General features: G+C 43.6%; 1 protein-coding gene across 1 annotated transcript; it reads left to right on the top strand.

The window, feature by feature from the left end:
- Positions 1 to 1915: 1915 nt before the first annotated feature.
- AFG3L2 (AFG3 like matrix AAA peptidase subunit 2) lies at positions 1916 to 25616 on the top strand. The gene is made up of 17 exons (XM_077352798.1): positions 1916 to 2117; positions 3698 to 3797; positions 5492 to 5560; positions 6530 to 6657; positions 8108 to 8260; positions 9108 to 9182; positions 12011 to 12135; positions 12981 to 13254; positions 14934 to 15071; positions 16435 to 16588; positions 18196 to 18303; positions 18544 to 18669; positions 21183 to 21293; positions 21632 to 21747; positions 22654 to 22854; positions 23923 to 24117; positions 24616 to 25616. Exons 1-17 carry the CDS (start codon positions 1977 to 1979, stop codon positions 24856 to 24858), a joined length of 2457 nt encoding a protein of 818 aa, XP_077208913.1. The 5' UTR covers positions 1916 to 1976; the 3' UTR covers positions 24859 to 25616.
- The last annotated feature ends 511 nt before the right edge of the window (positions 25617 to 26127 follow it).

The raw sequence follows: 26127 nt of genomic DNA, 5'->3' as shown, positions 1-26127 counted from the left end.
CCGGCGTTCCTCGCTCTAGTGGCTCGGCCAATGAGGGGACGGCGCCGTTTTCTGGCGGCGCGTGTGACCTGGGCATGCAAGGTCGTCCTTGGCGTCCCTGCAGAGGCGGAATGCATCCCGGCAGAGTGAGCTGAATATGCAAAGGGGCCTCAGTGCTGCCGCTGCGTGGCGCCCGGTCGCCTGCGTTGTGGCCGAAGGAAGGTTATCCAAGCCTCTTTCAAGGGGCAAGAGTCATTCAGAAGGCTGCCGAGCCCGTTGCAGGTTCAGGTGCAGAAGTGTCAGGGCAGTGTTCCTCGAAGTTGAAAGTACACTGGGGGCGCTTTAGCACCGGAAGAGACGAACAAGAGTTTCGGTCTTACTGCAGACTAGGCCGCCCGCCCTGTGAGCTACCCGAAAGACTTCCTGGCCCAGCTGGGGAAATTCCCTTTATTTGGCCAAGATCTGGATTCTCACAGAGTAAGAATGCCGGCACCGCCTAAGTGGCTCCTGTTAATCCCGCCAGACGGAGCTGCCCGCCCTCCAGGTTTATGCAAACTGCGGCTGCCTCATCGCTGAGTGCGCTGGAATGAAATCAGTGCGGCAGTGAAAACGCCCTTGGAAAGCAGCAGAAGGTGGCGTCGCACGGGTGAACTTTTGGCCCGCTTCTCTGAGCCACGTGGTTCTTCCAGCTCACCTTGTCCCTGACCGGGGCGGACGGCCCTTGACGTTTGTCAAAAGCTCCAGGACTTTGACACCTTCCCCAACTGTGTCAACGTGACTCAGCTAGAGGGAGGGAAGGAGGGGCCCCCGCCCTACGGGGAGAAGTTACCTGTCAAGCGGACGCACCACTGGGGGGCGTGGCTTCAACGGGAAACTTCCATTTTTAGGCGGGCAAGGGTTTCTCCCCTCTCCTACAAAGTATTGTTATTGTTGTTAAATAAAGTGTTATTTAAGAGGAATCTCTGTTAGGCTTGGATGGATACTGCAGACTTAAACATAAAAAGAGCCTTCCTGGATCAGCTCATGGGTTTTTTGAAAAAGACTTCCCATGAACGTAGCAGTGTAATTCCATGCAGAAGCAGGTCTCCAATGGCGTTTTAAAGGCCAACAGAATATATTGCAGTGTAAGTTTTTCCGAGTCAGAGCTCATCTAAATCAGGCATATTGTATTTAAAGTTACAAACACTAGGATGGATTCAAGTGGGTAGCCGTGTTGAAGTAGCACAATAAAATTAGAGCCCAGTGACACCTTTAAGACCAACAACGATTTGCAGGCACACTGCCTCAGTGTGCACTAGGGTGGTGGAACTTGATAGAATTTTCACTCTTTGGACAGAATCTAGCACCTTCGAGGAGCTGAGCTCCGATCACATGTCGAAATAAACGCCGCTAGCTTTCAAGGTGCCCCCCAGTCTTGCTGTGGCAGACTTTGCTGGTCTTCTGGACTACTAACCTAGCGTTGCCTGGGGTAGAAGCGTCCTCCAGCTGCGGGCTCTGAAGCCCCTGGGGGCTTACCACTAGTGCACCAGGGCTGGGCACAGAATACCACTGTAGCCCCTTCCGAGGAAACCGTTGCTTTATTTTCCATTTTTTAATTTCAGCTATATGATGTACAAATGGTTGCCGAAGAGCCGGCCGGACCCCTTACTCCAGGGGTAGTCAACCTGTGGTCCTCCAGATGTTCATGGACTACAATTCTCAAATGCTGGCAGGGGCTCGTGAGAATTGTAGTCCATGATCATCTGGAGGACCACAGGTTGACTACCCCTGCTTACTCGACCTGGTCCCTTCCAGGCGAGGGTTGGCGAGAGCCGGCCGCAACCGCCCAGGAGGAGACAGGCGGGGGCGCGTGGAGCGCGCGGGGTCCGGGAGGGGGCGGCGTGATTGCGTCAGGCGCGGGGACGCTGGGGGCGGGGCCTGGGGCGGCCGCATGTGGGTGAGGGGTGGGCCGGGCGAGGCGAGGCGAGGGGCTCCCGCGGGGCTGGGCTGGGCTGGCCATGGCTCATCGCTACCTGTGGCTGTCGCGGGGCTGCTGCCGCCGACGCTCCCCCGGCGGGCTGCCCGGCGCTCAGCAGCAGCAGTTGCCGCCGTTCCTTTGGAGCCGGAGCCTGGCGGCGCCGCCGCCCTGCCCGAGGCTGGTAAGTGGGTGACTGGGCGACCTGGGCAGGCCAGGGAGCTCCCGGCCGCTCGCCCAAAGGCCCTCGCAGGAGGCCTTCGCCGCCCAAGATGGAGCTCGCTGCCCGCAGGGAGAGGGGCCGCCGGGGCCTTCCCGTGCTCGGGGCAGCCGCGCGCGCTCTCGGGCAGGAGGCCCGCAAGGGAAGGGGGCGCTGCCGTCTCCCTGGCCCGGGGGGGGGGGGAGGAGAACGGAGGGAGGCCGGCCTCAGGGGGTCGCCCGGTGGGTCTGAGGCAGCAGAACGACACCTTGGAGGCCAACCGAGGCTTATTCAAGGGAGGAGCTGCCCTGTGCAGAAGCCCTTCTTCCGAAGGCAGAGCTGACATTTCTTCCGCGCTCTTCCTGATAGCTTCTTGGCGGGTTGATTCCCTTTCAGCTCCCGGTTGGCTCTCTGATGTGTGAGCACACGGGACACGGAAGTGAGCGAAGGGGGTGTTATGGCAGGTTGACGGGCACCAGGCCGCTGTTTATCAGGCCTTTTCTTTGCTAGTCGTATTTATCCTGCATTTTGGGGGAGGCTGCATGCAGCAACCTCGAGCCTGCTATGCAGGGACCATGGGGATGCCAGACTCAGTGGGACTTTACCTGACTTTGCAGGACACCACATGCTCTTCAGCAAGGGTGTATACTCAAGATCACAACGCAGAGGTCTTTGGTTATGCTTTTACCATAATGATATTCTGAGTAAACCTTGCTTGTGATGATTATTTTGTGGTTGGAAGATTCCCCAGAGGGTTGAAAGATGGTAAAATATGATGTAGTGGTCAGAGTGCCAGGCTGGGATCTGGGAGACCTGGGTTTCCTGAATCTCATTGAATGACCTTGGGCCAGTCACTTTCTTTCATTTAGCCTAAACCAGGGGTAGTCAAACTGCGGCCCTCCAGATGTCCCTGGACTACAATTCCCAGGAGCCCCTGCCAGGAATTGGGAATTGTAGTCCAGGGACATCTGGAGGGCCGCAGTTTGACTACCCCTGGCCTAAACCTTATCTCATAGGATTGTTGTAAGGGGGGAGGGAAGCAGGAGAACTGAGTTATGCTGCCCTGAGCTCCTTGGTGAGTGGGTGATAAGTAAATGTGTGAAATAAATACAACATGTGCTTTGAAATGGATTCTTGCATCATACTGGTGTGAGGGCAGGGCAACAGTCAGATGAATTTTATTAAATAGCCAGTGTTTCATCATGCAAGAACGGGTCTTGCAACTACATTGCCTAGTGCCAGACCCCCTCCCCACATAGTACACTCTTGAGCTATACATTTTGCTAGCTGGTTTCTCACAGAGTTTGACTGGTCCAAAAATATTTTGTGAATAATGAGCAATAATGAAATCCAGTTCCTTTGGCTTTTTCCATTCCATAAGTTGTATCATAATTAGAATTCTATATATACTTTAATTTTTCCCAAACCATTGGCGAAATTGTTTTATGTGTATTTGGTGCATGAGATTACAAACACTAATGTTAATGTAGAACTTTAGGACAGAATATATCTAAGGGTTCCCGGCAGGTTTATTAGTCTTAAAAAGATTATTCTTAATTTTTCAGCTTCATGACCAAGCTGCCACCCAGGTTCCTACAAACAGAAACAATATTCTTGTAAATGTAATTGCTGCTTACAGAAGGCTCTTCTCCCAACCTCCAAAAGGTAATTTTTGCTGTCTGGTGATACTGTAAAGAGGGTCATAGAATATTGGACCCACCTATTGTTGATTTGCTGCTGTTGATGACAAGAATTATAGTGTCAATTTACTCTGGATAGGTTATGGAAAAGTATGATTTGCAGATCATACTGCTTTTTACCCTAAATCAGTAACATTTTGAATATGTACTGCACTACTGTAACTCCATGAAATATGCATTGTATTTGTCACAGATGTCTAATACTGTAGAACAGTGGAGCAGACTGGTGGACTTAATTAGCTGAAATCAATGGGTCTTCCATATGGTGTTCTTACGATAAGGCTTAAATAGTCAAGTCACTGAATGGAGCTGTTTTTGAAGATGTTTCAGCTAGCTAAAATCAGGCAGAGTGTTTATAGGGGTTGGCAGTTGCAAGTACAGTTGTGTAGGTGAGGTCCTTTATTGTTTCATATGCATTTAATATTGTAAGCTGTCTTGAGTATTTACTTTTAAATAGCAGAGTACAAGAGATCTAAAAAAGCAACTACAAGTCCTGGGGCCCACTTTCATGCACTGTTTTATTTTTTCTTTGTAATCTTAGAAAATACCTCCATCTGTCCTATGACACCACATATTTATTTATTTTGATTTGCATACCGCCCTTCCATACGGCTCTGGGCCGTTTACATAGAATGTTTTAAAAATAGTTACATAGAACATTATAACCATCTGTCAAATAACAATCATAACATAGCATGTCAATCCAAACAGTATTTCAATAGAACAACAACACTGACATATCCCTGGGGAGGTCAGATTGTTCAGTTATGGAGGGGCGTCTGACAGGCGGACAACCAGCAGATATGTTGAGTCAGTTGGCCTTAAGCAAATGCCTGGTGGAGGAGCTCCCTTTTACAGGCCATGCGAAACTGTGGAAGTTCAGGCAGGGCTATGATCTCCTCAAGGAGCTCGTTCCACCAGGTGGGGGCCAGGACCAAGAAGGCTCTGGCCCTTGTCAAGGTCTGGCGTGCTTCTTTGGGGGCAGGGATCCTCAGTCAGTTCGAGGTGGCGGAGCATAAGGCTGTTTTGGGGGTATAGGCAGGGTCCTTCTTTCCCAGCAACTGAAGTTTGAGTTTTGATATTATGTACTGCCTGTGGGATCTTTTCCTCCTTCAGCAGTTCCCTATGGGCATCAGAATGGGACCAAAGGAGTTGGGAAGGTGGATAACATTATTCCTCTTGTGCCAGCACAAACGTGGCCATCAAGATGTGTAATTCTGTCCCCTTCTTCCTCCTCATTGTAGCCTCCCTTGTTACAGTGGGGAATTGTCCAGGCAGATCTGCCCCCTGCCTCACCTTTGGAGCATTCTCAGGGAGCACTGATGGAAAACTCTGCTTCTCAGCCCGTTATGCACGTGATCCAGATTTCTGAGGAAGGGCAGGACCGGCAGGATAGTACTGATTGCCTGCTCTGTTTTTGTGGGAGGAGCAGGCACAGTGGTGACAGCTCTTTGTGAACAGAAAGCATGCAGCTCTGCTGTGATAGACAGATTTTAAAACAAAGGACATCTGTTTCTCTTCTGCCCCACTCTATTTAGCTTTCCATTGAGGACCCTAAGGGGGGGTCTCTCATCTGTCTTTCTTTTTTCACTTCTGCCCTGATCTTGCTTTCCCCATATATATGGCTTTTACTATTTCTTTTTTCTTCTATCTTAACAGGATTTGAAAAATATTTTCCTAATGGGAGAAAAGCTAATGAAACAAAAGTTTCTGATGGAGAGACAAAAGGTACAAAGAAGTTTTTCAGTCTGAGATCTCTGTGCAGAATAAGATTGTTGCTGTAAAATCTTGACAGTGCAAGTTTTTATTTAGACCCCTGTTTTTACACACACACGCACACGCCATCACCCCCAGGTCCTCTTGCCAACAGTTGATATTTGTGATCTGGTGTGTCTCAGATCATTAAATTTAACTCTTACGTTTTGTGTCAGATGTTTATATATCTGATGAAATACATCTTGGATTGTGTCTGAAAAGATATGTTGTCTTAATTCCTTAGATTCTCACCTGTAAGCATTTTACAGTGGAGTATTTCTCTCAGGTTATCTTGTGAATTCTGAAGAGGTTTGTGTATATCCCAAGATATCCTGTTCTAAGCACTTGAAAGCGGGCACAGTACCTGTTAGTAGTACAAACCTTTACTTTTTTTTAATATGTGCTTTTCTTAAGTGCTCAAAGGACTTCCTATATACTATCCCAATCCTTGGAACATCTGTTATACTAGTAAATGTTTTTGTCCACGCTTTTTAAAAAGCTGGTTTCCTTGGGCATTCTGTCTGAGTCATGATTTGTACAGATGAATTTCTAGTTGATAACTTGTGCTCATGATCAGCTCTTTTAGGATCAGATTGTTATTGTCAGAGTAATGTTACTTTGTTTCTGCTGAAAATGGCTACCTTATATCTAGGTTCTGCCTTCCATAGTTTGATTTCTTAATTCATGTTTTGACATCATAATTTTCGGTTTCCCCAGGCTGTATTGTCAGCAGCTTGTGAAGTAAGATCATATAAGGATACAGAAGTTCATGTTATGATTTAACTTTTACAAGATGTTGAGGAAATGTCTAATTTCATTGAACAGCATTTTTGTAGGCAGCCGCTTATTTCCTGTAATATCTGATCTGCTGCTTTGCTTTATAACTCTGTTATCAGAATTATCATTGCAAGGGGCTAAAGAATATTACCTTTTCTTTTGTAGACGCAAAGCCAAATAATTCACAGCAGCCTGCTAAAAGTGGCAGTGGAGGGAGTGGCGGCAGTGGTGGTGGTGGAGGGAAAAAAGGTGGCAAGAAGGAAGATACTGGCTGGTGGTCCCGATTTCAGAAGGTCAGAGTGAGAGGGTGAGGGTTACTGGCTTAGTGGTGGTCAGCTGTTGTTGTTCTGTAATATGCCAGTTCTTTCTTTACAAGCCCAAATGAGCATGACATTTTTTGGGTTCTAAATATTGGTTATTGCCTGGTTTGTCATTTACCTTTAAAGTCCTACGATCATGTCTGTTAATGATACTCTGTTAAGATTCACATTGGAAATGCTACTTAAATGATACTGTTCAGTTACTCAAACTCAGGTCACGTGAAGTCTGATGTTTAGCCATGTGTTATTCTTACAGTTCTGTATGCAGTCTTAACAGAGCAAGCATCCTCTAGCCATTTCAGTGTAGCTTTAGCACAGCACAGGCATCCCTCGCAGTGGCTCTACCTATTTCCCCTGCCATCTTCTGATGATCCATTCAAATCTATGCATTGAATTACATTGCTAATGAACCGTGGCTGAGCCAAATCTAAAAATGCTTTTTATAAGGTATTTATATTAAATTTTAACCTGTTTCCTTTACATTTACCTTTAGTTAACTAAACATTTTCTGGTGAAATATCTTTTTTTATGCTGAGATTAGGAAGGGTGGGTGTTTTGCATGAGTGTGAGTTTCACTCTCGTTCTTACCATATATTCAGTAATTGTAGTATTACTAGCCACATTTGGAAATGGTGTGTGTGCGTGTGTAAGTGTGTAAAGCAAGGATGGCAGGCTAATGATTGAGGTTATGGCACCCTGGGCCCTCAACGGATTGTCCAGTTCCAGTATGATCCACATGATGGGCTAGGTAACCTCAGCATGGAGATAAGCCTCTCCTTTCCCCCAAGCCAGCACTGCAAGATAAGGGGAAGTGACCCTGAAGCAGCAGAAAGTGTTGGAGGTCTGTAAGACTGGTATGGACCAAGAAGACTGTCACCATGGAACATTTAGTACCAAGCACGGACTGGGCACACCTGCACATGAGTTGGAAGGGCAGATAGAAACGAAGAAAAGGCAAGGCAAGGGCCAACAATATCAAGATGCCATCAACCCTACAAAGGAGGGAATGAAGACCACCAGTGCAGAGTTCTGCAGTCCATTAATGGTGCTGTCTGTTCAAGCAGTCCTTGCAGCCATCCTGGGGTGAGCGTGAATGAGGCTACTACGATGCATATGTGGTTTCAATACAGCTGTCAGTTTATTAAAAAGTATCCTTGCCCATGACTCCTTCCGTCTGCTCATGATACAGGACCCACAAGCCCTGCTTCCTCTCCAAGGAGCTGATAGGTGCAAAGTCATCCAAGGCCATAGGTGTAATTTTATAATTGACAAACTTTCCTCTTAGTTTAAATGACAAGGTAAATGCTTCTGGGTAGGTCATTTTAAGAAAAAATCCCTTGTTTGTTTGAACAGTAAAACTAAAAATCAGCTGTCTACGTAAAAACATTTCATCCTAATCTATCCTTTCTTCTTTATCATGTAGGGTGACTTTCCCTGGGATGACAAAGAATTTCGCTTCTATTTCATGGGCAGCAGTATTTTTTGGGCTGCTGTTACATACTACTTTTTCTTTAGGAATGTTGGGAGAGAAATCACATGGAAAGATTTTGTCAACAGCTATCTTTCAAAAGGAGTGGTAAGTATTGCAGGAGACACTTTGTGGATGGGTACAGACTGGCAAGAATTATGATCTAGTGGGATGGGATCTGGAAAATCTAACAACAAAAACACAGTTTGTGTGTTCACAAATATACGACACAACATTGTATAATCAAAAATTCCAAGTCCTGGTTATTGTCCAATCCTTGGAAGCCAAAGGAGAAATGCATGCTGAAAAGAAATCTGGTATAACAATGCCTGTTTCATGATTTTCTTCAGCAGCATTATCTAATCAGGACATAAGCTCACAATGGCACCTGACTCACAATGGCTTGTGTCTCACCTTTAAACTGAGCGGCTGCAGGAGGTATTTCTCTGGTACTTACTGATCCTCCATGGTGAGACAGAACCCATTGTGAGCCATGGACTCGAGACAGCGCAGAGGAAGGTGGTTGTGGATTGTGGATGTTGAACCCTTTCGTGATTTCCATGTTGTCCCCTCCAGCTCTTCTCCTTGTGCAGACTCGCTTTCTGACTAATGTGTCAGAAAAAGACTAACATTGGGGAGTGCCGGCTTGTGCTTTAAATTGTACAGATGTGATTCCTCAGTTCATGTGTTTGTATAGCAGATCCCTACATAAAGAGCTAGAGGCACATACATCTACATAGGCCTCTGTATCGTTCAGCCTTCCAGTTTTCAAAATCCTGTGTAGTGCAGTTGGGCTGATGAATGATGCAGTTACAAATATGATTGAAATCCTCACCATTTACTTCTGAAAGGGTAGTACTAATGTGACTATTTAGCTGCTATAATACAACCCCGCAGTAAGGTTTAACTACACAAACACTGGCAGTTATTCATAATTTTGTCTGTGTCTTCACAGGTGGATAAGCTAGAAGTGGTTAACAAGCGCTTTGTCAGAGTGGTTTTTACTCCTGGAAAGTCTCCTATTGATAGGGTAAATTTTATTTTTAGGTTTAGCTAAAAGCATTAAATGGTGTGAACTGTTTATATCTGTATGCATTCTTTAAAAATGTTAAATAGGAATCTGACATATAAACTGAGTTGGTATTTGGGAAGAAACAAGGTTTACTATATGTCAAGAATATTTTCTGAATGCCATGTCACTTTGTAACTTCCATATTGTGATATTACAGTATTTTTTAAAATAACCTGTAAGTGTATATTTCTAATTTGCCTTTAAAATTGGGTTTTGTGTATTTTTTAAAATTCAGTTTAGTGAAAGCTTGAAGGCTCTAGACCAGCCTTTCTCAACATTTTCACTGTTGAGAAACCCCTGGAATACCCCAGAAGAGGTACAATCATGCATAATATGGTTGAGAAGCATAACTGGGTACACACCCACCTGGGGGCCCTCCCTATCCCCTCCAAGCCCATCATTGGTCATTTTCGGAGTTGGGGGTCAACATGACCATATATGGCCATATCACCAGTAAATGTTTTACACATTTTTAAAATATATTAAAAATTAATTATCTCCCACCCATTCAGGAAATCCTTCCAGGGCTGTCAAGAAACCCCAGAGTTTTACGAAACTCTGGTTGAGAAAGACTGCTATAGACTGTTCTAAGTACACCTAATGCGGAGTAACCACTACTTAATTCCATGGGACCTACTGGTAAAAAAACAGAGATAGGTTGGTTTGTAAGTTTAGTTTTGTGTATATAGTATATTGCTTTACTATACAGCAGAACAGGAGATGGGAAGCACCTGGCCTGACCTGTGTGCTTCAATCTAGAGTGTTCCAAATATATGGCAGACATTCCAAAGCAAGGGTCTCTAATCTTGTGCCTGTGTGCACTTCTGGCATTTTGAGAACAGGGAGTGCATGCCACCACAAAACTGCCCTGGGGCTCTGTGGCCATTTGCACAACGTTGGGACGCTGTAAGCCAAGCATCCCTCTATGATGAAAGCTGCGGTTTCTGAGCGGGTGCCTCCTGCACAAAACAAGATGATGTCTTCTGGTTTCTTCTGAAGTACCTCCTGCTCCAGTGAGTTGAAGGGATGCCAGGACTGGTTCTTTACTTTTGGGCAGAGATGTTTTGTTGAATCTTTCTAGTATGCACCATGTTGGACGTTAGTGTTCCACAATCTCATTTACTAAATGCAGCCTCCTTGGCTTTCTAACAGTTTATGCAGCACAGTGAGCTGCTGGGATGGGGGCTTGTGAGAAATGAGAAAATCCCTGTAGTGGCTTTCAGAATTTTGGCCACAATGGGTAGGATTCGGTCATAAATCTCCCATCCCCTAGGAACAGCATTTCAGGGGAATTTGGGCTGTAGCAGGAAGGAGGTCAGGAAAGTCCCATTCAGATAGCAGGAATTCTTTATCTTCAGAAATTACTACTGAATCATAGAGTTGGAAGGGATTTCCTGGGTCATCTAGTCCAGCCCCCTGCACTATGCAGGACACACAAACCCTATCACTCATCCACCGTAACTGGCCACCCCCTTGAACCTTCACAAAATCAGCTTTGTCAGATGGCTATCCAGCCTCTGTTTAAAAATCTCCAAGATGGAGAAACTACCACCTCCTGAGGAAGCCTGTTCCACTAAGAAACAACTCTAATTGTCAGGAATTTCTTCTGGATGTTTAGTTGGAATTTCTTTTGCATTAATTTAATCCCATTCGTTCTGGTCTGTCCCTCTTGGGCAAGAGAGAACAACTCTGCTCCATCCTCCATATGGCAGCCTTTTAAATACTTGAAGATGGTTATCAGATCCCCTATCAGTCGTCTCCTCTCCAAGCAAAACAGACCCAGCTCCCTCAACCTTTCCTCATACGTCTTGATCTCACAACCCCTCACCATATTTGTTGCCCTCCTTTGGACACGCTTCAGTTTGTCTACATCCCTCTTCAACTGTGGTGCCCAAAACTGAACACAGTACTCCAGGTGAGGCCGAATGAGAGCAGAGTAAAGTGGTACTATCATGTCCACTATCTGGACACGATACTCCATTTGATACAGCCCAAAACCCCATTTGCCTTTTTAGCCAATGCCCTTTCCAAATTCTGGTGCATATGCATGTATGTTTGGTGTACTAAATTAATAAGTAGAAAAATATTTAGAAAACTTGTTCAGGAAATCTATGTACCACCTCTCCAGCTATGAAATTGCATTCCTCAGTGTAAAATTTCTGAGGCAATTTTCAACATGATAAAGTAATCATAGTACAATAACCTAGGGGAGACTAGCATCAGGGGAAAAAATCATTACAATAGGTTAATTAACCACAAAATTGGTGAACTAGTTGGTGAAGGCAGAACCAGGAACAATTAAAAAATACATGTTCCCAAGGGAAATTAGATTTGGTGTCAGGCAGAAGGCATTCCCCATGTGATTAGCCTCAGTGGAAAAGGTCCTATTACTATTAACTACCAACCTCTACTTCCTATTTAAGCAGACATGGAGTCTGCTTTCAGGTGAGGATTTTGGCGGGCAGGCAAGCACAGATGGGTCCCTGAGATGTGGTCTTTAAGGGTCAAAACCAGCCCTTTGAATTGAACCAAGTTTCATATTGTTGTCCAAGGCTGCTCTGCAAAGAGCATGCTGCAGTAATCTAGAAGTAACCAGTGTAGATAAATGTGATCAGATCAAGGCTTTTTATGCAGCATAAAGTCATATGGTGACCTAGCTATGTATTTGTCATATTGTGGTGAACTGGGGTTTTAATAAAAACCTCTTATTTCACTATCTTGCAAGGTTTAGTTTAAGATGCTGAAATGGAGGCATTATAAACTGAGTTTTTTTCCTCTTTGTACAGCAATATGTCTGGTTTAATATTGGAAGTGTGGACACTTTTGAACGGAACTTGGAAACTGCACAGCTGGAGATGGGAATAGAAGGGGAAAACAGATTGCCAGTAGTATATTCAGCAGAAAGTGATGGGTAAGACCTGGAAATAGTGGGAATTTGAGGGGAGTATTGTCTATTGGTTTGTCCATGTTATTCAGCAGTTTTGCTGTCTTTTAAAAGTGCAGTCTGCTAGATTAAACCATAAATCTCACCATTGCACAAGCAACTTCAAAGTGTTGAGTGACTCTTGTCACCAGACCATTGTGACTTGACAGGAAAGGTAAATGGATGTCTCTGAGCAACTGCTGCTGTTTCCTGGTGGTTGTCCCTGAGGTGTTGCTGTAGCCATCACATACTAAGCCGTCCATTCCTTTCTAGTTGCTCTTTAAATGTTCTGTATTTAAATCCATTGTTAAATAGTTGCAGAGATCCAAAGAGCTACTTTGAACCAAATGCTATTTTTGAATTTTCCATCAGTTTCAAAAGCAGTTTGCTTAGAAGCATTTGGGAGTGAGCTGCAGTTCAGGAAAAACCCGTCTAAAGCCTTCGGAGAATCGTAGCTATGCTTCTGTGGTTTCTGGAATGCTGGGGCCACTGTCTTCCTAAATCTGCCCAATCTTTAGTTTTTCTCAAGGCTTGCCAGTTATCCTGGTGTGTTGTGATGACAAAAAAGGAAGTATTATGAAATGTTTTGTACAGGGATGCCAAAACATTGTCTTGCCTTCCTTGCAATTGCCTATTTGTGTTTCCGCCTCTGTTTCTTCCCTCCCATGTCCCCAGCAGCAGAGTATATTTTCAGTGTAGTCATACTTCATTGGGGCAATCGCTCATCAAATATTTTTGTGCCACTGGACTCAAATTTTGCATACCTGAATCTTTTTCTTCTTGCATTAGTTATGAAACCTGTTGCTAACTACGAGCATTTACCCCTGTTTTAGGTCATTTCTTCTAAGTATGCTGCCAACAGCTCTGATAGTAGGCTTCTTGCTCTACATGTTAAGAAAAGGACCTTCTGGAGTGGGCCGAACAGGACGGGGAATGGGTGGACTGTTCAGCGTGGGGGAAACAACAGCCAAAATTCTAAAGGATGAAATAGATGTCAAGTTCAAAGACGTAGCTGGCTGTGAGGAGGCTAAACTAGAGATAATGGAATTTGTCAACTTCCTGAAAAACCCAAAGCAGTATCAAGATCTTGGAGCCAAGATCCCAAAGGTAGGACATTCCAAGGAATTGGGTCCAACCAGTTACCAACAAGACAGTTTAGAGAGGAGCAAACCAACTATGTCATTAGAAGGAAGATATTACGGCTAAGGCTCACTTTGGACACATCATGCGATCAAACTCGCTAGAAAAATCATTAATGCTCGGCATGGTCAGCAGCAAAAGGAAACGTGGTCGCCAAAGGATCCGCTGACTCGACACAATCAAAGCCAACACAGGGATGACCATGAACCAACTAAAAGAAGCAGTCAGTGACGGGCACATGGCAGAGACTTTCTTATAGAATCTCTGAGGGTCAGAAACAACTGAACAGATAACAAGTTTTTCTGCTGCTGAAAACAAGGAGGGGTTGTGAGGGGGAACGACATGTATCTGCCAAGTTCGTGGCCGAAGCAGTCAAGTAAGCCAACTGCTCCCACACAAAACATCAAAAGCCACCTAAAAATTCCCCCCCCCCAAACCCATAGAATTCTACCGAATTCGACAAAACATTAATCAGATAACAGGCAGACACACTTCTATCAAGACAAAGACGGTAGGAAGGAAAAAGGAAAAAAAAATCTAAATCTCACCTGTAGTCCAACCACCACTACAACCCCTGTCACTTCACCACGCCAATGCCCCACCGAGGCGCAGGTCACAAGAGTAGCACACCTGGCGTTCTTCTACTTGTGCCAACCCAAACTACTAGCACCCTACCTAGGCCACAGTGATCTGTGTGACGGTCACCTCTAGACTGGATTTCTGTAACTCAGTCTATGTAGGCCTACCCTTATCCCTGCTCTAGAAGCTACAACTGGTTCAGAATGCAGCAGCCAGGGTTCTCACAGGAACACTTTGGAGGGCCCACATCCAGCCCATGCTCCAACAACTGCACTGGTTACCAGTTGAATCCCAGATCAAGCTTAAAGTCTTGGTAATTACCTTTAAGGTTATTTGTGGCCTACTGTATCTGAGGGCTCGCCTCTCTGTCTAGAATCATAGAATCATAGAGTTGGAAGGGGCCATACAGGCCATCTAGTCCAACCCCCAACCCCTCAAAGAGCGTTACACTTAACCAATACCAACTGGCTGGTCATACCTGGCTTTAACTAGGGCCAGGTTGTTTTCTGTCCTGCCCCCCACTTGGTGGAACGAGCTCCCAGAAGAGATCCGGGCCCTGATGGGAGGTATCACAGTTCTGCAGGGCCTGCAAAATGGAGCTCTCAATCAAGCATTTAAGTGAGGCCAGTGAAACCAACAAAATTGATCTGACCAATCTGCAGCGATATGGTCGAAAATTAAGCCAAAAATTAAATGTTCAGTGTTATGATGTTACAGTTGTTGTTGATATTGATGCAGTTACTAAATTCACATCGTATATGTCTTACTGGTTTTCATGTTCCCTGTGAACTGCCCTGAGCCAGTTCACCCTGAGTGGGGGCAGGATAAAAATGCAAGAAATAAAATAAATAAATAAATAAATAAATAAATAAATAAATAATAAACCTAAGGGAGGGTGGTAGGCTGTTGGAAGAGGGAGAATAAAACCAATTGTCTGCATTTGTGTGTTTTTTTTTAAGGAACAGGTTTTTGGGTTTTCAGTTAAAAGAACCACAGGATTGGTATAACTCAGAATAAATCTATTTTTAAGATAGTTATAATTTGGCACTCATTTTTCCTTCTCTCAGGGAGCTATTTTGACTGGACCTCCAGGCACTGGAAAAACACTTCTGGCTAAAGCTACAGCTGGAGAAGCCAATGTTCCCTTTATTACCGTCAATGGGTCTGAATTCTTAGAGATGTTTGTTGGCGTGGGTCCAGCGAGGGTAAGTCTGTACATCAGTAATCATGTCCTTACTGTTTTATCTGATTTGTTTCTATTCCAGCATGCACTAAATGGCAGCCATCGTTCTAATAAATATATGGCAGCTAGCCTTGCTTGCCCACGTTGTCAAAATTCCGCATGTTCTCAATAATAATGCTCTAGAAAATGATAAATTAAATGTGATTCGGTAAATATATCTTTTGGTATGTCTAAAGTGTGGAATAACTTCATTCTACATGCCTCAGTTCTTATCAGAAATACAATCACTAAATCATATTTTGTTATAAAGTATTGGGTTGCTTAGGCTATAAACAACCATTATAAATAGACTGAAGAGCAGGAGTCGATAAGTGAGTTTAAGAACAGGGTACGCTTCACGTGGGTTGTTTTCTGTTAAGATTTGCATGAAGCTTATCAGGAATGTAGTATTTCCTTCTTACAAATGCAGCATATTGGGATTTATGGATTCTGGTGGGTAACCATGTTGGTCTGAAGTGACAGAACAAACTTTGAGTCCAGTGGCATCTTTAAGTCCAAGAAAGTCTAACTCTGGGTATAAGCTTTTGTGTGCATGCATGTTTCTTCAGATATATTGAAACAGTTTTCCACAAGTCTTACATATTGGCAGAGAGGAGCAGACAGTTAGTTGCCAGGAAGGGCTAATTAGAGTCGAGATGCATAGGTAACCTCTTTAGTCCAATCTCAGCTGTACTTATTGCCCACAATTAAACTTGGTTGAAATCTATAGTAAAGTTAATTTTATGTACAACTGTTAACTATTATATGTACATCTGTATTTGCTGTCATAATCGTGATCTACTTCACGGGGCAGTTAACTGACTTTTCATAAAATGGCCTACTTTAAAATGAGTTACAGCAGCTTGTTGAAGGACACTGCAAGCATTACATGGACAAGCCCTTCTATGGAGAAAAAAGTTGTGGATGTACTGCCAAGCAAACTAGATGTTTGTGTAGTTTTCATGTATAGCAATATGTTGTGCTCATTAACCTGCAGATGTATAGGATATCTTTCATATTGCATTGCATTTGCAGGACTTGAATCAAGGTCTCCTAGCTTTACATCTGATTCTTTCCATTGGACCTCACCAAAAAGCAGTCATTTCAAGCTGCTATGTGGTTATTAAAATGTTCTGATACTTCCTAGGATTTTCTGGAACTTTAAAAATGCCAATTTTTACTTATTTCACAATCAGTTTGTTGTCTAGAATAGCCACCCTATTACCTTATATTTGTATACATAGCTGAAGAACATAAATATAGTTTGGTTGTGTTTTCCGTGGTGTGGGGAAATCAAGTGGATGGCATTGCGGGATTGAAAAAATACCTTCTGTTTTCTCTTAAAGGTCCGAGATTTATTTGCTCTGGCTCGTAAAAATGCCCCTTGCATTCTCTTCATTGATGAAATAGACGCAGTGGGAAGGAAGAGAGGACGGGGTAACTTTGGAGGGCAAAGTGAACAAGAAAATACACTCAACCAACTACTAGTTGAAATGGATGGTAACTATTTCATGTTGTGAACCTTCTAGTACAGCCCACCACTTGTGCATTAGAACAACTCTTCAGCTATAAACAATCCACCAGGAAATAGCTCTGAAGTGCTGTGAAGTTCTATAGAGGATCACAGCTGAGGATATAATGAAGAGCGATGACATGAAGGGATTGTTAAATATCTTATGGAAAACTGAAGGAACTTTGTCAGATGCTATAATTAGTACTATCAAGTCAGCCCTCTCCAGATTAATTTGAAATCAAGTATTCTAAAATGAGAGCCTCTTGTGGTGCAGAGTGTTATGGCGGCGACATGCTGTCTGAAGCTGCCTGCCCATGAGGCTGGGAGTTCAATCCCAGCAGCCGGCTCAAGGCTGACTCAGCCTTCCATCCTTCCGAGGTCGGTAAAATGAGTACCCAGCTTGCTGCTGGGTGGTAAACGGTAATGACTGGGGAAGGCACTGGCAAACCACCCCGTATTGAGTCTGCCATGCAAACGCTAGAGGGCGTCACCCCAAGGGTCAGACATGACCCAGTGCTTGCACAGGGGATACCTTTACCTTTATTCTAAAATGGTATTATTTTTATATTTATTTGCTTGTTAGTTAGGCTTATAGTGGTGGGTAACAAAGATCAGATAAAATCTCCAATGAAACTCACATTAAAATCCAGCTTATCAAAACTACAAGATTGGTGGCGAATAATAACTTCCCCTTCACCCCATTCCGGCAACCTGCCACCTGCCATGGGCAAGGAGTGGCCACTCGCCTGATGGACTAACCCAGCCTGAGAAGGGCCCTCTGATCTCACTTGCTGTGGCCTCAGCCAAAGACCCAGTGGAAGAGCTCCATCTTACAGGCCCTGCGGAACTGTGCCAGCTCTGTCAGGGCCCTCCGTTCACCAGGAGCTCATTCTACCAAGTCAGGGCCAGGACCAAAAAGACCCTGGCCCAGGTCAAGGCCAGGCGAACCTCTCTGGGGCCAGGGATCTCCAGCAGATTAGCACCCACAGAGCAGTGAGGTCTGCAGGGGCATAAAGAGGCAAGCAGTCCCTCAGGTAAGTGGGGGCCAAGCCACGGATAGCATTAAAGGTTTGTACCAGAACCCTGAACCTCATCCAGGCTACAAATGGCAACCAATGCAGCTGTCTTAGCACTGGCTGGATATAGCCCCTCCACAGTGTACTTGTGAGGACCCTAGCAGCTGCATTCTGCACCAGCTGAAATTTCCAGGTCAAGGACAAGAGCAGGGCCCGCATAGAGCGAATTACAATAATCCAATCTGGAGTTGTTGAATTTGCAAAGTTCCCTTTGCTGAATAACTTGAGTCCTGAATAACTTAAGTTAAAGTTAAGAATAAACGTTTCTACTGCTTCTACTACGTCCTGCTGCAGCCCCCACTCCTGAGGTCAGTGAACCCTTGGGAATAGAACAAGATTTGGCCTGAGAGGCTGGCGAAGGAAGATTAGAAATCCCCACCCCCTGCATGGAAAAACACATTCGGCTCCAAGCTCCTTGCCGAAATGAGTGTACTTACTAATCTGATGTAAATGTCACATGTGTGCATAGCAGTTGTACCTGTACATAATTGTGTGTTTGGTTTTTATTCTGTTCATAGGGTTTAATACTACAACAAATGTAGTTATTCTAGCAGGAACCAACAGACCGGATATCCTAGACCCTGCACTTTTGAGGCCAGGACGGTTTGATAGGCAGATCTTTATTGGTAAGCTTCCCTCATGTTGGTGAGAAAGTATTATTTCTATTTCACTTCTATATTCCACCCATGCAAGAGGGTCAGGGCAGTGTGCTTGAGGGCTTTCCATTTCAGCTCCTGTGAGGCAGATGAGACGTCATGATGTGAGCTTCATGGGAAGTGCCTTCGCTGCAGATTAGTAAAAAGTGTAAATGCTTAGAACATTTTTTTTAAATAGTTGATTGAAACAAATCTTTTTTTCTTTTGAAGGACCACCAGATATAAAGGGAAGAGCATCTATTTTTAAAGTTCACCTTAGGCCCCTGAAGTTGGATAGTAGCCTGGATAAAGATAATTTAGCACGAAAACTTGCATCTCTGACTCCGGGATTTTCAGGTTGGTGCTTCTATAAAACAATTATTTTGGAATTAATATACTGTTACTGGTTGGCATCCCATTCTGCTTGCTGTCCACATAACTGGTCAGACTTAATGGCACAGGCTAGCTGACCGTCTCATGACAAAGTGTTTCTCACCTTCTGATATTACACTTATTCCTTCTTCACCTCTGTGATATAGTCCCAATGGGAGGTTTCAGGCCCATCATGCAGATAAATCTGTCCCTTTTCTGCATGACTTCTTCCTTTATCCCTTTTTCTTTGGGTCCAACCCACTTTGGGTCCGACCCACTTTAAAAACATGCTTGGCATCATTGCTGTTTCATCTTCCAAACATTGAATTTGGAGTTGGCACCTAAAAGGGCACCTGGAATGCTTTATTTCCTAGGATGGCAGCAATTGTAGCATGTTGTTGCTGCACATTTTCCAGGCTGGGAGAGGAAGTTATGATTTCAGGTTGCAGTGGTGATCCATTTCAGCTCCCTCAAGAGCAGAAAGAGTGTGTTAATGCCAGGTCTCTTTTCCCTGGAAGGAATCATTGTTGATCTTTCCACCTTGTGAAAGATAACTAGTATCTTAGAAGAGAATTTGTCACTCACGTGTGGCAGATTCTACTTGCTGCTGCCAAAGAAATGAATTGTGCTTTTTTAAAGGGACACAGAGAACAGGACCCGATTTGGACTATTTAGCCTTCATCATAAGATTTCTCTTTTAAAAGACATTGGTTGGATCTAAAGGTCTGTTCCAGTAGCTTTATACTCCCAAAGGGATTCTGACTTTACTTTCTCAGGCAGAAAACCCTCCATGCTGAAAGAGAAACCTCAAACTCGGGAAGCATCATAAGTGGCATGGGAACCTGCTGTTCAGAGGAAAAATAAATTTTAGAGGATGAATCTAAAGAAACTCTCTGAATCCCAGATGATAAATTTCCCTTAAACTGGCAAATTCTGAATGCTGGATTATCTTCAGTCCCCATCATAAAGCTGGGTTTGCATATGGATGACGCAGGTCCTACTCAACTGGCACTCACTTAGGGAGGGGGTATCCCCAATAAGGAGAGACTACTCTCCCAATGAGGACCAATCATGGGTCTTATCTGTCCTCCTGCTTCCTGCTGGTGGAAGAGGAGCCCACCTCTCTGGGTGGCGCCACTGCTGAGAAGTCCCCCATCCTTTCCAGATGACCGAGGAATCTTCTTTGCCCCTCTGTCTCCTTCAAGGGGGGAGAGGGGAAGCCAGCAGCCTGCTCTGCTGCACTTGGCCCAAAGGCCAGCTGTAGTGGTGCTTTTTTCCTTCCTGCCCCCTCCTCGGGAGGGGGCATGCAGCAGCCTGCTCTACCGCGCACAGCCTTGTGTGCAAGCAGCAGTAGTGGCAATTTTGTTTTTCCCGTTCCCTCATTGGAGGAAGTGGAGGGCTAGGCTACAGCCTGCTCTGCCAAGGCACTGCTACTGTTCCCCCTGCCTACCTCCTCCAAGGAAGGGATTAGAGGGGCAGGCAGCTGCCTGCTCCACCACCACACAGCCTGCATTCAAGCTGCAGTGGCGCTTTCATCTCATCTGTCCATCCATCCTCTCCTTGGAGAGGATGGGGGACATGCACAGCATGCTCAGCTGTGCACAAGGAGCTGCAGTGGATCTTTTGCTTCCCCCACCCACCCTTTCCTTGGAGGGATTGAGGACGCCAGGCATCAGCCTGCTCCGCCCACTCAGTCTGAGAGAACATTCTCTTTGTATACAACTGCAGTCTCAAAATGCACTGCTGTGATTTTTCCAGGGGATTTGTTCTGTGGGAACCAGATTAAACTTGGCTCTCCTACTAACCCTGGAAGATAGAGGTGAGAGATTTAGAGGTGCTATGTTCTCCCCCCAAACAAGTCATCTTTTCCTTCTTGGTTCCCGGCAAGTCTTTGAAAAAGGAGGCAGATGACAATTTTCAATTTGTGCTACTCCCTCTTTCCCTCCTTTTTTTTCTTTTTTACTTCCATCCTCCCTCCCTTTTTCTTTTTCTTCATTCTTCCCTCCTTCCCTCCCTTCCAACTGTTTCCTCCAGAGGAACTGATGCCTGAAAATCAGTTATTATTCCTGAAAATCTCCAGACCCTCACCTGAAGATTGGCAACCCATCTGGCTACACATGGAGGAGGAGTGTAGGATAAAACATGGCTTTTGAGATTAGTGTCTGCTACTGTCTGGATCTCAAGACTGAGCAGGGAGCAAGAGGAGGGGCCAGCACCCAGGAAGGCCACTGTTCAGGCGTGCACGCTAGCACCCATTGTGTTCCTGGGTACAATGGGCTTTGCCTCTAGTTATACAGAATGGGTTGCTTTAGCAAGGTGCACAAAAGAGAGCCATGGATTTAACAAAGAAATTTTTATCCATCACTGGTGGTATATTCTTCACTGGGATGTTAACAATTTTATTTGGGAAAAAAATCTGCAATTATTCCCATTGTGACAAGTGATAAATGCTGTAATTGGAAGTAGTTCTAATGGTTCTCTGTTGGATGTTTTTATAGGTGCAGATATAGCTAACGTATGCAATGAAGCGGCTTTGATTGCTGCAAGACATCTTTCCGATGCGATTAACCAAAAACACTTTGAGCAAGCAATTGAGCGAGTGATAGGAGGTGAGAACTTTCTAAGATTGTATTAATGGCAATAAATCCTTGTTTCTAAATAGGTTTGTTCTTTGTAGTGAACTGAGAACTTGCAAAGTTGTCTTCTGCCTTGACTTTCAGTCCCTTGAGCAGAGATAGTAGAAGAGAGAGAAGAATAGAAGGGACACTACCTCATTAATGTGGTTGTTTTTCTCCATTTTTGGAAAGTATAATGCATGAGGTTTAGAATCCCAAAGGGAAGAGGAAACATAAATGTCTTTTCCATTGACTTGTCAGCAATACCATGTGCACGCAGGTCGTTAAGTAAGTGGTTTGTGCTTAATAGAACTTTTATTTAAATATCATAGGCTTGGAAAAGAAAACCCAAGTACTGCAGCCAGAAGAAAAAAAGACAGTAGCATATCATGAAGCTGGACATGCAATTGCTGGGTGGTTTCTGGAACACGCTGATCCACTTCTGAAAGTAGGTTGCCTTGCAAAGCAGTCATCATTAAGAACCTCTTGTGTCAGAAGACACATCCTCACGCCAGACGAACATTTCATGGTTGGCTTCACAGTGTGTATGATACATTCCGACTAGTCCCTTTAGTTGTCTACTGCTAAATAATATATTAGTGGAAGATTGTCAGTGAGTCACCATCAGTCTCTTGGTAACTAAAAGAAACTTGCATTTACAGATCAAAATAGCAGTCTATCATAGTGAGGGATGGTATATAAATTAAATGAATAAATAAATAAATAGGCAGAAACGTTTATTAGATCTTTTGAGTAGGGAGGGCACGAACTGGTGCATGAACTAAATTTTGCCACAAAATAGGCCTGATTCGTGCCTTCCAAACCGAGGTTAGGGGGGAGACACCTCCCCCAAACATTTCCCAAACGTTTGTCTGGTTCAGGGACTTGGGCCATTTAAACCAAATAGCTGAGCAGGCAGTTGTCCAGGGTGCATTTCACTTCTCCTCCCTGAGTCATACTTCCCCAGAGTAGCAGTTGTAGAAGGAGAAGATGGCATTGGTAGTATAGTTTCTTTGCCATCAGTAGCCATTTTGAGCCTGAGGAAAAAGCCCTGTGACTTTTTTCAATATTTGGGAAAAACAAGATTAGATTTTTAATCTAATTTCACAGTAGAGATAGTCTGCTTTAGTTGCCCCTCCTCCCTTTATACCATGAACTGCTTTTCAAAAACTCAGCATACCAAGCCATTGACCCATGTAAAGATCTCTTACTTTTATCCAAAGTACTTTTGATGTATTTTAATGCATTTTAATTACCTTGTCTTTTTGTATGAATCTCTGCAGGAATAATCACAATGTGAACCTCAGATCTATCTTATGTTAGGATGCCTTTTTTGTTTCCTCTCTGGCATAAGGTATCTATCATTCCACGTGGCAAAGGATTGGGATATGCTCAGTACTTACCTAAAGAGCAGTATCTGTACACCAAAGAACAGCTGCTTGACAGAATGTGCATGACTTTGGGAGGGCGTGTGTCAGAACAAATCTTCTTTGGCAGAATTACAACAGGAGCCCAAGATGATCTGAGAAAAGTTACACAGAGTGCATATGCTCAGGTTTGTATTTATTCTGAGCATTTCTCTTGCTTTTCATGACTGTAAGTTCGTACATTGTACACTTGAAGCATCTTGATGTTATTTGGACCTCAGTGTACCTTACTAAATTGTTATAAATTGACTAAAATTATTTTAAAATATAAAAGGAAGATTTGGGGTGGAGGTTTGCTTTCCTGGAATGTTGGCTAAAAACAGCATGCAGAATTCATGCTTTATAGCATTTTAAGTATACGGAGTGTTTAAAGAACAGAGTATAACTCAGAGAAGTGTGAAGAGTAATAATGCATATGTTTTGAAGGTTAAGTGTGAATCTTGACTTGAAGAGGTGTGTAGAGAAATAATCCTAGTCCTTCCTGGGAGCTTCTTACAGGTTCACATGTAAATGTATGGTATGGTCTGTAACGACTGCTATAAATAAATAAAGCTGAAACAAGAGCCCTGCAGGATGTCACTCATGAAGTGGGCTTTTGTATTTAATTTTTTATACAAAATTGCACCAATGTGTCATGATCTGTTTGTTTGTTAACCTCCTGCCATGGTCATTTTGTATGGTCATTGCCCAGGTATCATTGATGGATCAATAATCACAGTTTTCACTGTATTGTCATTTGCAAGTGTAAAGGAGAGGGAGTCTATTAACAGTCAGTGGCCTGGGAGCGTCTACCTGATTATAATTGTCTCTGTTGCTTACCTCTGTTGAGTATCTGTTGAATTCGTTCTTGAAGATCGAACCATGAGAGAGAGAGCTTGGGTATTATTGGCATGGCTGGCCTTGGGTTGGTCTTGCAGGGTGATGTAATGTGCGCCTGGGAACAGGGCTATTTTGCACACTTTTCCTTGTGATCAGGGGAAGCCCGCCTTTTCCTGATTGGGGCATTCTCCTAAGTGCCTGGGTGTAGGGCTTATATTGCTCAGTGTACTGACAATCAATTTAGCTTCAGCAAAAATAATCATGAGCTTTGTATCGCTACCTCAATAAACTGCTTTTGCTGCTAATGGCAAGTGTGTTCATTGAGAATGTTGACAGGGATCTGACACAACGTATCTCCTATACTATTGAACCCTCAGATTGTCCAGTTTGGCATGAATGAAAAAGTTGGCCAGATCTCTTTTGACCTTCCTCGGCAAGGAGACATGGTGCTAGAGAAACCATACAGTGAGGCAACAGCAAGATTAATAGATGAAGAAGTGCGAAAGCTTATTAACACAGCTTATGAGCAGACATTGTCCCTTCTGACTGAAAAGAAGGCAGAGGTGGAAAAGGTATGTGCAAACACTTTGAGTACATAAATTGTTAATACTGTTGCCATTATATAATGGCTGACAGATATTTAACAAGACTTCTGTTATCAGATCAATGCAGAAGTAATGGTCATAATTCAAGCGCAGCTCTAATAAGCCCATTGTTCTCTGCCAAAGTAAATGTTTTCCACTTGCTTCAGATGGGATAGCATGCATGTAATAGAGATGAATCTGTGGAGCTTCTTCCAACATAGTGTACATTTAAATCTTGGAGATTGCAAACAATATCACTGGGTATAATGCACATCCCATTTACTCTCCATGGGCAGACTGGTCATGATGGATTTCATGCTAGTTAGAACTTGTCTTGATACAAACTGCTGGTAGTCTGTTACTCTTGATTCTGTTTTGTAGCCACACACTAGTGAAACGTCAAAAGCTAGATGACTCTTCTGTCTCTTAATCAAGAAAGCCAAATAATGAGGAACGTAATTATGTGTGATATATGACTTACTTTAGGTTGCATTACGGCTCTTGGAGAAGGAGGTTTTGGATAAGAGTGATATGATTGAACTGCTTGGCCCCAGACCATTTGCTGAAAAATCTACTTATGAAGAATTTGTTGAAGGCACAGGAAGTTTAGATGAAGACACTTCCCTTCCAGAAGGCCTTAAAGACTGGAACAAAGATCAGGAAAAAGAGAAAGAGGAGACAACAGATGAACAGATAGCCAGACAGATCACAGGAGACATGCCATTTTAACGCTGGAATATGGCACTGCATGAACTGGTGTACAGTATTTTTTGGTGCAAACTGAAATGGAACAGGACATGCTTCCCAGAGACAGGCCCCCTTCTTATGGAAATCAGCAAACTAGCAGTGGTGGAATGAAGAGGAAATATTTTCTTTTCTTTTTTTTTACACTAAGGAATATCCCACTTTCATTGGAAGCCATGCCCTCAAAATTATTTACAAAAAGAGGAGGCCGTGCAGGGTATATGCTGCGAACCCCTTCCAGATGTATATCCAGTTCCATATCTACATTGTGTAATAATGTGTCCATCAATGGGAATATTAAAGCTGACACAGAGCAAGAGTCAGCCAAGGAGCTTGGAAAAGACCACAAGAGTGAAGCCTCTCAGTTGAATACAAGTTGTTAGCATGCAAGCTGTGCATCGCCTGACACTTTGATCAGAAGGTCCAGGTAACTGATGAAACTACAGAAACATCCAGGTTTCAATCACTGGCTATTTAATGTTATCCTTTCACCTTGCTGTTTGTAAAGATTAAGCCAATAATTGTAATGTATATTGGCAGTGAAACTGGAAACTTGCTAAAGACCTTTTCTGTCATTTATGGGTTTGTGTCTACGAGAAAGTGTAAAACCTAAATTATATTATTGCAGTTTTAATAAAGGTGTTTTCTACAGGGATCTGTAAGATATTTGAACACATGAATATACTGAGTTTTTGTAAATACTGTCTGGAAATAATAAAATCAGAACACAAGACTTTGACACATTCCCATGTAATCTTAAAATATTTGTCTAAAGGAATTATGAGTAAATACTACTAAAGCTATGTTAATTTTTTTGCATACACTTTTCAGGAGTGTTTGAAGTATCGCTGACAGCAAGCTGCTAGTTCTAGAGATAAGCTTTTAGTTTTGAACACAGGGATAGCTACATGTGCCTTTAGAAGAGTTCTAGGACTTGGCATTGCTCCTCCATGTTTCCATATGTTGAAAAAACAGAATTTGAAGAGTATCTGAAGTGACCAAAGCAAAAATAGGGATACTAGGCTTCCATGAAAGACACGACTATCCCAGCACCTGCACATGGTACATGATCCTACTGAATAAGCTAGGTGCTTGATTTGAGTTAGTTACTAAATTATAAGTTTAAGTTTTTGGAAAGCATCAGTACACAATTTAAACCAATAACTTTTATTTATACAAAAGTGTTTGTCAGAGGAGAAACAAGTCAGATTATGTTCAGTTTATTGTCTCTGTCTTGTGAATGATACAAAAACT

The sequence above is a fragment of the Paroedura picta genome, chromosome 9 (assembly GCF_049243985.1).
Source record: "Paroedura picta isolate Pp20150507F chromosome 9, Ppicta_v3.0, whole genome shotgun sequence".
NCBI lineage: Eukaryota > Metazoa > Chordata > Lepidosauria > Squamata > Gekkonidae > Paroedura > Paroedura picta.
This window is presented reverse-complemented; position numbering and strand designations above follow the sequence as displayed.